A 12,364-nucleotide genomic window follows, 5' to 3' on the forward strand; every position below is an offset into this window, starting at 1 on the left:
AAGTCAACAAACGGCTTGGGACTTTTTCAATGATTAATTTTCTACTCTTTCTTTTGAGAGACAATAACTTTACACACAGTGCACTTTCAGATTTAAAATGTCGCAGGATGTTTTCATTCACTCACATGCATAAAATGATATATGGCGATACCATATATATCAAGTTCTGCAGTTGTGGAATCGGCCGTTGTGTTTCCGTTGGTTTATCAAACGTATTAAATCTAACCCTGTAATAAGTCAAATTCAACATGCACTGAAAAACATTGTTTCAATATGTCATAATATAATATACTTGTATGTTAGGCTATCATCAAGTCCTTTAAAATCGCACTATGCAATGCATTGTGTTTTAATTTAACAAAATAGTAAAGTCAAAATAATATATATATATATATATATATATATATATATATATATATATATATATATATATATTACAATTTAATTTGACTTTATTTGAACTTTTGCATTTAATCATAATAATCATATTACTATAATATTAATATATATATATATATATATATATATATATATATATATATACACTATTACATAGTATATACATAGTAATACGATTAATTTAAAATGCAAAAGTTCAAAACAAACTTTGACACTTTAATACAGCAACAACACATGATTTATTGAATAATGCTTTAAGCATTTATGGAAAAAGAAACAATCCATGAATGCAACATTCCTCTCATCAGTAAATATACTCTAGGCTTGATACAAGCAAACGTCTGGACTGAGAGTCAGGACAGGGACTAACAACAGAACAGGGCTAGAAGAAGCTGTCAGACTAAACCGACTTGGGCTGGAGCTAAAGGCATCTGTAGACAAGAAGGGTGGAATTGCGACATGTTCTGCACAGGAGGCAAACAGGAACCGAAGACTCCACCACTGTGTATAGTTATATCATAAAATGAGAGTAAATCTTACTCTGATTAATTATTCCGTGACTCTAAAGAATATCAAACCTATGCAGTGTTTTCCAGCCCTGGAGCACCAGCTGCGCAATATTATGCGCAAACAATATTACAGCTTATCTTTCTGTCACTTTACAAAGGTCATACTCATGTGATATTATGAGGAACCAGTAAATGACAGAAGACGGTCTCCAAAAATTGCAAAAGAAATTCCAGATTAAACAAATGCTGGAGATACACACTTTAAGTGGCCATACAAGTTCATGAAATATGACGACCATCTAGATTTCATGTGATTCGATGATGGACCTATTTTCATTTTCATTTCATGAAAGCACTCTGTTAACATAAAATGATTATAATAAAATGTGCGTACCCACTTGTCTTTAAGTGCTGCATATTTAAGATATATATATATATATATATATATATATATATATATATATATATATATATATATATATATATATATATATATATATATATATATATATATATATATATATATATATATATATATATATATATATATATATATATATATATATATATATATATATATATATATATATATATATATATATATATATATATATATATATACATTAGTATGTACAGTAAAGTATCTAATTAGCTACCATGTATGGGCACTATCTGTAAATGAGTTGTCTGTATGTACAAACTAATTTCTATTAATACTTCAGGTAAGTACCTAGTGTTACCACTCATTTGCCTGTAGGTACAATATATGTACCTTGTATGTACCAGGAAAGCACACATACGGTAAAATACAGTGCTACCACTCTTTTCAAATGTGTGGGCAATGATCTAAATGTTAATGTGTAAATGCGACAATGTCTGGAATAATAATTCAATATGCATAATGCAAATTGTTATTATTGATTTGGCGGTTTCACTTTCGTGCTAAATGTTTTATCACAAATTGTATTTTGTCGAAACAAATCGCAAAATCTAAACATACAGTACGGTTCAAAATGAACCAATTGTGCAAAATGTGAACCGCAATTAAATAGCATGAGGCTGTTTCAAATTGTGAAACAATGCACTTCACACTATTGTACTAACCTTGGAAATTTGATGGTTGGCGACCCATTTCTGCTCGTAGGAATATATAAGGGGAAGTATATAAGGGGAACATCACCACACTGAACTCACAGTAGGATTCAGACCTCACACAATGATGAGAAAGGTACTTCCAGTCATTTATTTCTTTGCAGATTTGCTTTTTTTGTGCCATTTTTTTACACGTGTATTTCTTCTTTTGCTACATTTAAAATTCGAATTATTCAAATATTTACGCTATTGATGTACTGTGCAAGATATAGTATAATTAAATGGCAATTGTTATTTTCTCAGGGAGTTACTGAGAGTTTTGGAGCAGCAGTGTCCTGTCTGAGCACATCTCATCTGACAGATGAAGTGATAAGGAGGAGTAAGCGAATGATACTGGACACACTGGGAGTGGGATTGCTTGGAACAAACACCCCAGTCTTCAACACAGTGCTTCAGTGCAGTCAAGTAAGGATAGTGTTTACGTAGAGGAATATTTTTCCTTTGTCCTTTTTTGCCTTTCATGTTTTATGCGCAATTCTTTGATCATTTTTAAATTAGAGGCAGCAAGCACTAGAAAACAGCAAGGTCTGGGCCAGACCAGGATTATCTCTTCCACCTCACTATGCTGCCTTTGTTAATGGAGTTGCGGTAGGTCGTTTTAAATAGTCACGTTCAGATACTCTGGTGAATAATATATAACTGTGATAAAAACACTAACTTTTTTAAAGCACGCACTGATAATGGGATGTGTTCCTGTGATATATTAGGTGCACTCTATGGACTTTGATGACACCTGGCATCCAGCCACTCACCCCTCTGGAGCGGTGTTGCCTGCGGTCCTCGCACTGGCTGAAACTTTGCCCGTTAAACCCTCTGGCCTGGAGCTGTTGTTGGCTTTCAGTGTAGGCATTGAGGTTCAGGGGAGACTCCTGAGGTTTTCTAAAGAGGCACACAACATTCCCAAAAGGTAACAGTATTTGTATACAATTATGCACTATATGATGCACTATTTAAAATAAAACCAAATAAAAGATGTGGCCCTAATTTGAAAGATAATCGTGATTTTGATTTTCAAAAGGACAAGTATGCATTTTCAATCTTAGTAACTGGGGATGAAAGTGAAACTTCTGGTAACACTTTATTTTACATCTATTAATTGATTATTACCTTACATATTACTAGAATATTAGCCATTTATTCTACATTCCTAATCCTGACCAATATTTAGATTAACAATGATCTTGTTAACTATTAATAAGCAGCAAATTAAGAATTTATTGAGTTTATTGAAATGTTTTAGTTACGTTAACAAATGTTACCTATTCTAAACTGTTACCAAGATTTCTGATGTATGTTTGGAATATCAAAGTAATTAATTTACATCTGTGAATTCATCTCAAGCTGGATTTTCAGCATTACCCCAGCCATCAGTGTCACATGCATCAATGTTAAAAAGTGACAGTATAAATGTGATGTTTGTTTTATAGTGTTTATTTTCTTTTTGATACATTTTCATGCATCTTTATTTTAAAATTGTATTAACTCCAAATATTTGAACAGCAGTGTACATTTCTAACTGTTGGAATGTGCATAAAATATTTCACGAAATATTTTATAGCTGTACGCATAAAAGTGCAAGCAGAGCAAATTGTTTGTTAACAGCTCTACTGGAAATTGATTTTAAAGGCAAACAATATGTCTTTCCTCACCATTACTGTTTAATAACTAAAAATCTATTTATTTTTAATTCACGTGACACTCTCAGATTCCACCCGCCTGCAGTTGTTGGGATTATGGGCAGCGCTGCTGCTACGGCAAAACTTTTGGGTCTCCCAGCGGCCCAGAGCATAGCGGCTCTAGCCATAGCGTGCTCATCTGCCGGAGCACCCATGGCAAACGCTGCGACTCAAACTAAACCTCTACACATGGGCAATGCTGCCCGGGGGGGTCTGGAGGCCTCCCAACTTGCTTTCCTCGGCCTGGAGGGTAATATGCAAATTCTGGACCTGGAATCTGGCTTCGGGGCATTCTATCCCGATTATGTCCCTCGCCCACTGGCTGAGGTCACCCCTACTTCTCATTACAGCTGGGTGTTGGAAGAGCAGAACATTGCACAGAAGCGCTTTCCCGCCCATCTCGGGATGCACTGGGTGGCCGATGCAGCAATAGAAGCAAGGGCGAAAGTTTTGGACAAATACCCAAATGCGGATCTTAATCAAATCAAGAAGATCACTCTCAGAGTGCCCTCATCCAGATATGTAGACTGCCCTCTTCCTGTCAGCGAGCACCAGGCCAGACATTCATTCCAGTTCAACTGCTGCACCGCGCTGCTAGATGGAGAGGTCACCGTCGACTCCTTCAGCAAAAGCCAGATGAACAGGAGTGCCCTAAAGGAGATGCTTCTGAAAGTGCAGCTGGAAAATCCGCAAGACAATCACTCAAGCTTTGAAAAAATGTACTGTGAAATTGCAGTGGAGACAACTCAGGGGGAAAAATTCACTGCACGCTGCAACACTTTTTACGGTCACTGGAGGAAACCACTTAGTCACGAGGACCTGTTGAGGAAGTTCAGGGCTAATGCTTTGACTGTGCTCACCCCTGAGGTTGTGGAGGGTATTATTTACACCGTAGACCATCTCGACGCCAGTCAAGACTGTTCAATGCTTTGGTCATACATGCACTTTAATAAGCACACGATGCACAGATATGAGCGTCGCTACTCAGCTTCGGCCTGAATCATCGTGTAATGTAGCATCGTTTAAGCTAATAGGAAGCATCATGTTGTCACACTGAAACCTCTGTGGTGTTGTGGCTTAAATCTTCTGCATTCTGCATTTTATAATACAACCCCATTGTTATTAAATCACAATTTGGTGATTATCAGTTATTAATTTTTGACCATATCTATATATTTGACAAGCATTTTGAGTGTATTCCGACTACCCTTGAGTATTTCTGCAATGTCAGATTTTTTGTTCAAATACACAGCATTAAGTAATAATGTTCTTTCATCACATGTAGTTTTTTCCGGGAAAATTACGTAAGTTCCTTTCACTCGTCAAACTGAAAGTGGAGGGAGAGTTTTCACATTTCTGAATGAAAGTTTTCATATCACTTTCTTCAAAACATTTTTTAACACCACTATGCATTCTGCTGTTTCTGTTTTTTTCCCCTGATCCATGTTGAAAACATTTACTGTACATTTATTGTTTATCTAAGTCATTTATATTACCATAACATTGACGTTTTCGAATAATATTATTGCAACTTATATATTTTCTTTAAATGTAAATGTAAATATAAAAATTATTTAAGGTAGTCATTACTCAAGTCATCAGAGTTACATGATCCTTCAGAAATCATTCTAATATGCTGAGTTCAGATCAATGTAATGCACCCTTACTGAATAAAAGTACTTCTGAATAAAAGCTGTTAAAATTTAAATAAGAATGGACTCATCATTTTGTTTGTAACAGTCTAAGAGACAAAAGTTAATTGTTTATTCAGACGCTGGAAGTGTTATATACAAACATTAGAAAGACAGGAATTCAGGCAAGTTTCAGCACCTCCTGTATCATCTCTCCAATTCCATCAAATATTTCATGAAGTGGTGCTTTGCACATGAAAGCACAGGTAGTGACAATCTTATTTTTCTCATCGACATGAGCTTCATTCACATGCTTGCAGATGTGCTTGCAGCCAAGCTGAGAAATAGCTTCCGCAGTGTCTGGAACATCTGGATACCTGGAAGCCAGTGATTCAGACAGTATGCCTATTAATGTCATTTTGTGAATAATACAGAAACATAAAAATAACACAAGACTTTGTATAAACAGAGCTCTGCCTCTTCTCTGGGTTAAAATCAGTTTCTTTGCGTCAGATTCTGCCGAAAGAGATCATTCCAATGATTCACAGCATCAGATATCTACAGCCTACAATAATAATAGTTTATGTACAAATTATTCATTATTATGCATTTAGGAAATGGCTATGCTACTACATTTTGGTAAACGCCAAGAACATTAAAGGATTGTTTGATATAAAGTTCAAAACAGGATTATAGTTAACTAAAACTAAAACCATAAAAAAAAATTATAAATTCAATTATTATTTTTTTATGTTATTTTATTTTCATTTAATTTAACCTGATTTACTAAAATAACACAAACTGAAACTAAATTATTTATAATACAAAAAATTATTAAATAATTAAAACTTTTTTCATAGAAATGAAAACTATAAAATAAAAAGAAACAAAAAAAACCTTATATTTGTGCCTGTGCCGTCACTTTCAATCAGCTTAACGCGTCCTTGCTGAAAGTAATAATTTCTTTCTGACACCGCACATTTTTTATATGAAAATGCCAGCTAAACTAAGCACAAGTTTGCAAATGAGTTTGATCTGTACGCAACTTTTATGTTTCCTAAAAGTCACATGATTTACCTTTCATCCTTGTCATGGCCAACAGTCACTTCACAGCCGGGGAAAACCTTAGCAGCCAGTACAGGTGAGATGCAGCACAAGCCGATGGGCTTCTTCTCAGCGTGAAAGGCCTCCAGCACGGTTTTAACCTGCTCATTGACCGAGCAGTCTTTACCCTGGACAGCCCAGCTACACAGATTCTTGGCTGCTCCAAAGCCACCTACAAAGCATTGTTAAAACGTTACTAATCAAAATACTGAACAGAAGAGCAAATTAACATTCTTTCGGAAGTAGCACGCTAACCAGGGAAGATGATGGCATCCAAATCCTTTACGTCGAGCTCAGAGAGGTCCTGGATGTCACCCCGGGCAAGTCTGGCGCTCTCCACAAGCACATTTCTCTTTTCCTCTGTTGGAGAGCCTTTCAGGTGATCTACAACGTGCATCTGATCAGTGTTGGGAGCAAATATCTTCACCTGTGAGAAAGTGTTAATTACGTTACTTCACAAGGCAGGTAGAAAATATTTTATCAGGAGTGAAGTACAGTGTGTTGCAATCTATTCATATGGTTGTGCGATGTCCGTGTTAAATAAGTGATCTGATATAAATAGAATCAACTAGTCATGTGCTCTGGGTGGATCAACTGTTAGATGCATTTGTATTACGTTATGCTCTGTTATGACCTCTGCTGATGCATTCTAAGCAGTGGAGATTGTTAAAGGTTAACATGTAAACTTACAGTAGCTTGCTGACGGCTCAAATGAACCAGAACGGCAGAAGCCTCGTGGATTTCACTTCCATCAAACACACCGCATCCTGCCAACACCACAGCTACACGCTTCCCCATCCTCTGTGCGAAACGAAGTCGCAAACTCAACGAAGACAGCAAGGAATTTGAAAGGAACTTTCAAGTGTCGCAAACGCCACAGCGCGCCTCTACCCGCTACGGAAGAGAGTCACAAATGAATTGTTCATTCGATTCGGATCTTTTAGTGAATCTGTTGAACAAACATGACTGAACCAAACTGAGAATCTTCTCTTTTTGAACATTTTTTGTTTGTTTGTTTAGACAAGGGGGGAAACACTAAGAGATTAATTAGAAATGTATTATTTTTTTTTAATGTAAATGTAATTTGAGTTCAAAATCACTTTTTGAATGAACATTTTTAAAAGCAGAATCATGCAGCAACACATCAATTAAATAGTACTTAATAAATATTATTAAATAGTATTTAATACAAGTTTAATAAACAGCTTGTTCTTGTAGATTTATTGTAAAGTTATAATATCGATGTAGCAGGAACGTAAATAATTTTTAAACGGTTGTTTGAAAAGAACCGCTCTAAGGCTCCGGACCTTTATTTTGAAATTACTTTTTTTTTTTTTTTAACAAAGAGCCGTTTCCGTTTCCAGTCGACATATTTGACATCCATGCATGTAGTGTAGTTAGTTGTTATAAAATGTTTATCCGTTAACGTTTCGCAATAACATGGGTATATGAGTAAATAACATTAAATGCCTTAATCCTGTTGTGGTCTCTATATAGTCCACTTATTTAGTGCTGTACTGGGCATCATTAATTCTAGCTAGCTAGCTAGCTTGCTAGCTAATAACCTTCCTAAGTAGCATTCAAGTCAACTCCAGACAGTGTGTAATCATGGCAGGGCTGTATCGAGCTCTTTTAACGTCGGCCTCCGGTGTGAGAAATGTAAGATTATTTCCAATTTTATTGTGATAGTTTATTTAATAACCATGTCAGAAAAAGTGTTTTAACACAATCTTTAAATCCTAATTGCAGAATCTGACACAAGCCATGACATGTCGTACTAAATTCACTAAGAGCCGCATCTCTCCACAGGTATGTGACGGTTCAAATGTACTTGTTTTAGTCAAATCAGTTTATTGAACGTAATATCGCATAATATTTTCGTCCTTCAGGTATTTGAGGAACGGGCAAAAGAACATGACAAGTATGGTGGTGATCCAGAACACCCACATAAACTGCATATAGTGACAAGGGTTAAAAGCACAATGAGACGACCCTATTGGGAAAAGAAGGTTGTGAAGAGTTTAGGGCTTATGAAGGTGGGATGTGATTATCCTTTTTTTTCAATTTTAATATTCTTTTAGAAATATTATTTAATATATCACTTTCATCATCAGGCACATGAACCCCGTATCCACAAGAACATCCCATCAGTGAACAATCTACTGAAAATCGTTAAGCATCTAGTTAGGTAAGTTAAGACTTACACATTTTGACATGATTGCTGACCAATTGGAATTAAATTAAATTCTATCTGCAGGATTGAACCTCTTAAGCTTCCCTATGGATTGCCTGCTGAGGAGGACATGGCTAACACGTATCTGAATAGCAAAGGGGAGCTGGTGGTGAAACGTCTCCTGAAACCCCTTGAGCAGAAAGCCATTGAGTCATAGTGTTTTTGTGGCCTACTATTTGTGCTGTGTATTTGTTGTTTAATAAACATTTGAATATCATCCACCTGTACTGTAGCTCAAACAGTAGGGCATTTTCATGAAAAGAAAAACTGATCACATGGAAATGTGTATTTAGAATTAAATTATTACTCTACATAGTCAACTGCATGAATGTAAAATGTAAATTACCAGATCTTTGTCTTCTACAAAACATCAGTCACCCAGGTGATGTAATTTTTAAGTCACTAATATGTTCAGTGAGACAAATATTCATTGACATGAACAAAAAGGCATATATTTTTTTAATAAGTCATGTACTGCTATAAAAGAAAAAAGCACATCCTTCACATCAATGGGAGAAAGAGGTGGCAATTCTTAGTGGAATACAGAAGTTTGCTTCCTTGGCACTTGTTCGATGCTCACTGAGCTGAGCATCAGTCCATCAGAGGCAAAAGAATGAGTTCGTGTTTGCACCATTGTTTAAATGCTTCTGAATCTTCCATCTTACAAAAACACAATCTTCTTTAGATAATAAATCAGCGCTAAAGAAAGAACCTTCACCAGAATTATGCTCCATAGAAAAGTTTCACTTCTGTAAATTAAAAATTGAAGAGATATGAAATGAAGTATAAATACCCTATCAGGTGGTATTCAGTCATCTTAGAATGGGCAAACATACAACAAAAGGTGACAGAAGAAATTAAATAGACACTGCAAAAAGAGAGAAAAAAAAAAAAGTGACCACGAAGTGGTGTTACAAGACGTAGGACTGTTATGTAGGAAGCCCTGAGAAAGACGGAGCTTGATGTTTGTCCTCTAATCCTCATCAGATTCAGAGTCCGAGTCATAACCTTTGCCTCTGATGGTCTTTTTCTCCACCTTGGTGAACTTTGACCCTGACTTCGGTCCAATAGTTGGCGGTTCCAAAAGATTCCCACTAGAAGTAGTAAAGAGAAATGCAAAAGTAGTTAAAAATAGTAAAAACAAAGAAATTAATAGTTTTATTCAGCAAGTATACAAATTGAACAGATGTTACAGTAAAGAAATCTTTAAAAAATAATATTCTTTTGAAATTTCTATTCATTAATAATCATAGTTTTAACAGTAGGTGTTTCAATCTACCCATTTTTATGTGCATTTTGGAACATTGCATATTAAAACGCTGGATGGCAAGGGCAAGATATGCATGAATGCAAAAAATGTGCATTAAAAAAAACTAGCACACAATTGAGTAGGATAACTTTTACACAATAAGAAAAAATGATGTTGTTTTGGTCATTTACAAATGCCTGTGTAATTACATGACTATGTTCTCTAACAGCAGCATCCTCCTCTGAAACCTGACAGAGGTGCAGGTATTCCATTATATATGAAAATTCTTTTCCTAGTTTTAAAGAGATATTTAGTGCCAGTTTGATCACTAAATCAGCATATTGTAATGATTTCTGAACTTATCCAAACTTATCACAGCAGGATGCGTCCAATCCTAATAGCGATGTATGGCTGCTTTATATTATTTTGGTTATTGGTGCTTTCAGTCTCTTTCTCAGTTGACCAAATAGTTATTTAACTAATACTATTTCTCTCCTGCACTCACCTGTAGTTGATGATATCCGAGCAGCCCAGTCTCCACTCCAGCATTTCAGTAGGGAACTCATCTGTGTTGCCCAGATCGCTGAAGCCCACAACATAATCCTTAGTCTTCCCGTCCTTCACCAGAGCCAGTGTGGGAAGGACCTTAATCCTCAGCCTCTCTGTGAGGAATGGAGCTTTCTCAACATTTAGTTTGATGAACTTTGTTTCCAGATGTTTCTTCGCCAAAACGGCTAGATGCTTGTCCAAAATTTTGCATCTTTGGGAATAAATTAAAGACATAAATTAAATTAAAGATATACGTTTGCACATTTGATTTACAATACAAAGCACAAGAATAATATAAAATACCTGAAGGTGGAGTCTCTGTAGAAGTGGCAGACCACACTTTTGCTTTCTTTAACCTCAGCGAAGAAATCCTTCTCACTTGGGATCTCTCTGTATTCACCGTGTCCTTTAGACATCCACTCCTGAGGACAGACGCGTACAACAGAACACAAAGTTTAATCACTCCAGTTGATAACTCATTGTGAATAAACACTTCAACAGTGCATTTAAAACCAGATCCAAATTTCAAACCTAGATTGAATTAAAATGTTTAGAATCACCTGCTTCTGTTTCTGAGCTTTCTTAAGGGCTTCGAGCCTTCTCTCCTTCAGTCGCTCCAGCTCATCTTCATCCATGCGCTCCAGCTTGTCCAGTTCTGCATCCAGCTGCTCTTCCACCATCCGTGCCGACTGCAGCACCTGCTGCTCCAGAGCCTTCGCAACAACCTCCATGGACTGACTGGCCATTTCTTCTCACAACCTGGCTGCCTCTAAGAAATACAGCACAGTTTTGTCTGCAATTACATACTGACAAGAAGTGTAACATCCCGTTAAAAAGGGTAAACAGTGACCTTAATTATTCAAATAATTAAACATAAAAGATGCTTTATTGTAGATCAACTTTACATTGTTAAATCATTTTTCATAACACGTCTTATAGGTTTAACAAGAACATGGCATTTGTGCCTACAATTTAGTTTTATATCAATTTAGTATCGTGTTGTCTGTTAACATTAAGCACGGAAAACAGCTCAGAATTGACAGTTTTTATTTTTTAACAGCATTATATTTAACAAAACAAAAGCTTTTGTGTAATGAAAGGTGTGGCACACAACGATAATCGTTTTATGGGCATTCTGTTTATTCACAACAATAGAGATACTGTTGGTCGGCCAGCGCCTGACCAGAAAAACGCCAAATTGGCTTACACTCTCCAGTCACTACGCCTGTGTCTCATCGACAGTTTATGATTTCGACGGGTTGTAAGCTTTTGTAAAATAAGGACTGTTGAGTTTAAAACTGATATGCTGGGCTTTGTGACAAATCGTGCTAGTGCTAGCGGCTTGCTTTGGCTTCCAAGCACCGTGGTAACGGCAGCTTTGAGCCCTAACAAAGACTAATAATCAGCGATTGCCTAGTTAATCGAAAAGAGCACTCTACGGAAAGCAACGATGAGTTAGAAACAATTTAACTGACATTACGTTTACTATATTTTATGTAGGTCAGGGAAGAGCACTTACCGAAGCGGTATGATTTCCAGAAGGCGGCACGCTGACACAGGTTTACGTAAAGGCGTCGACTGATCACGTCACGCAAGCGTAGCGCTTTCGACGCATTTTAGAAACAAAATAAACCCATTTAAAAAAATTTTCATCGTACTGTCATACAGTTTTGTATAACGAAAAGGGCAAAACGTCATTTATTTTATGTTCTGTATTTTACTGGGCTTACCCTTCAGGGTAACCATATATAATAAAACAATTATTATTGTTACCATAACTGTGGTATTTTGCTGTTACACAAAGGTAGCTCGTTCTCGAAGTACACACAACGCGCTCTAATGTTTTTAATTCACGTTAGATC

At 36.2% G+C, this 12,364-nt stretch overlaps 4 protein-coding genes across 4 annotated transcripts; 2 read left to right on the forward strand and 2 right to left on the reverse strand.

Moving 5' to 3' along the window:
* Positions 1-2,044: 2,044 nt before the first annotated feature.
* acod1 (aconitate decarboxylase 1) lies at positions 2,045-5,424 on the forward strand. Its single transcript, XM_043249608.1, has 5 exons — positions 2,045-2,136; positions 2,304-2,465; positions 2,559-2,648; positions 2,768-2,967; positions 3,766-5,424. Exons 1-5 carry the CDS (start codon positions 2,125-2,127, stop codon positions 4,733-4,735), a joined length of 1,434 nt encoding a protein of 477 aa, XP_043105543.1. The 5' UTR covers positions 2,045-2,124; the 3' UTR covers positions 4,736-5,424.
* A 37-nt stretch (positions 5,425-5,461) lies between these two features.
* zgc:162944 (uncharacterized protein LOC569993 homolog) lies at positions 5,462-7,390 on the reverse strand. The gene is made up of 4 exons (XM_043249609.1): positions 7,162-7,390; positions 6,727-6,898; positions 6,445-6,643; positions 5,462-5,744 (listed from the first exon to the last, which is right to left on the reverse strand). Exons 1-4 carry the CDS (start codon positions 7,267-7,269, stop codon positions 5,549-5,551), a joined length of 675 nt encoding a protein of 224 aa, XP_043105544.1. The 5' UTR covers positions 7,270-7,390; the 3' UTR covers positions 5,462-5,548.
* A 417-nt stretch (positions 7,391-7,807) lies between these two features.
* On the forward strand, positions 7,808-8,921 carry mrpl30 (mitochondrial ribosomal protein L30). The gene is made up of 5 exons (XM_043249472.1): positions 7,808-8,130; positions 8,221-8,280; positions 8,361-8,507; positions 8,586-8,659; positions 8,729-8,921. Exons 1-5 carry the CDS (start codon positions 8,080-8,082, stop codon positions 8,859-8,861), a joined length of 465 nt encoding a protein of 154 aa, XP_043105407.1. The 5' UTR covers positions 7,808-8,079; the 3' UTR covers positions 8,862-8,921.
* Positions 8,922-9,146: 225 nt separating this feature from the next.
* Positions 9,147-12,088, reverse strand: txndc9 (thioredoxin domain containing 9). Its single transcript, XM_043249471.1, has 5 exons — positions 12,022-12,088; positions 11,063-11,271; positions 10,806-10,924; positions 10,459-10,713; positions 9,147-9,798 (listed from the first exon to the last, which is right to left on the reverse strand). The coding sequence occupies exons 2-5, from the start codon at positions 11,246-11,248 to the stop codon at positions 9,678-9,680; spliced, it is 681 nt and encodes a 226-aa protein (XP_043105406.1). The 5' UTR covers positions 11,249-11,271; positions 12,022-12,088; the 3' UTR covers positions 9,147-9,677.
* Between the last annotated feature and the right edge of the window lie 276 nt (positions 12,089-12,364).

The sequence above is a fragment of the Puntigrus tetrazona genome, chromosome 9, assembly GCF_018831695.1.
Source record: "Puntigrus tetrazona isolate hp1 chromosome 9, ASM1883169v1, whole genome shotgun sequence".
In the NCBI taxonomy this organism is placed as follows: Eukaryota; Metazoa; Chordata; class Actinopteri; order Cypriniformes; family Cyprinidae; genus Puntigrus; species Puntigrus tetrazona.

Coding starts and splice junctions, on each gene's coding strand:
- acod1 (XM_043249608.1), top strand. Junction 2,649..2,767: donor CCTTTGTTAATGGAGTTGCG/GTAGGTCGTTTT, acceptor GTGATATATTAG/GTGCACTCTATGGACTTTGA. Junction 2,968..3,765: donor GCACACAACATTCCCAAAAG/GTAACAGTATTT, acceptor TGACACTCTCAG/ATTCCACCCGCCTGCAGTTG.
- zgc:162944 (XM_043249609.1), bottom strand. CDS start 7,269: ATGGGGAAGCGTGTAGCTGTGGTGTTGGCAGGATGCGGTGTGTTTGAT. Junction 6,899..7,161: donor TGAGCCGTCAGCAAGCTACT/GTAAGTTTACAT, acceptor ACTTTCTCACAG/GTGAAGATATTTGCTCCCAA. Junction 5,745..6,444: donor GGCCATGACAAGGATGAAAG/GTAAATCATGTG, acceptor ACTGGCTTCCAG/GTATCCAGATGTTCCAGACA.
- mrpl30 (XM_043249472.1), top strand. CDS start 8,080: ATGGCAGGGCTGTATCGAGCTCTTTTAACGTCGGCCTCCGGTGTGAGA. Junction 8,281..8,360: donor AGAGCCGCATCTCTCCACAG/GTATGTGACGGT, acceptor TTCGTCCTTCAG/GTATTTGAGGAACGGGCAAA. Junction 8,508..8,585: donor AGAGTTTAGGGCTTATGAAG/GTGGGATGTGAT, acceptor TTTCATCATCAG/GCACATGAACCCCGTATCCA.
- txndc9 (XM_043249471.1), bottom strand. CDS start 11,248: ATGGCCAGTCAGTCCATGGAGGTTGTTGCGAAGGCTCTGGAGCAGCAG. Junction 10,925..11,062: donor AAGCTCAGAAACAGAAGCAG/GTGATTCTAAAC, acceptor GTCTGTCCTCAG/GAGTGGATGTCTAAAGGACA. Junction 10,714..10,805: donor TACAGAGACTCCACCTTCAG/GTATTTTATATT, acceptor TTATTCCCAAAG/ATGCAAAATTTTGGACAAGC.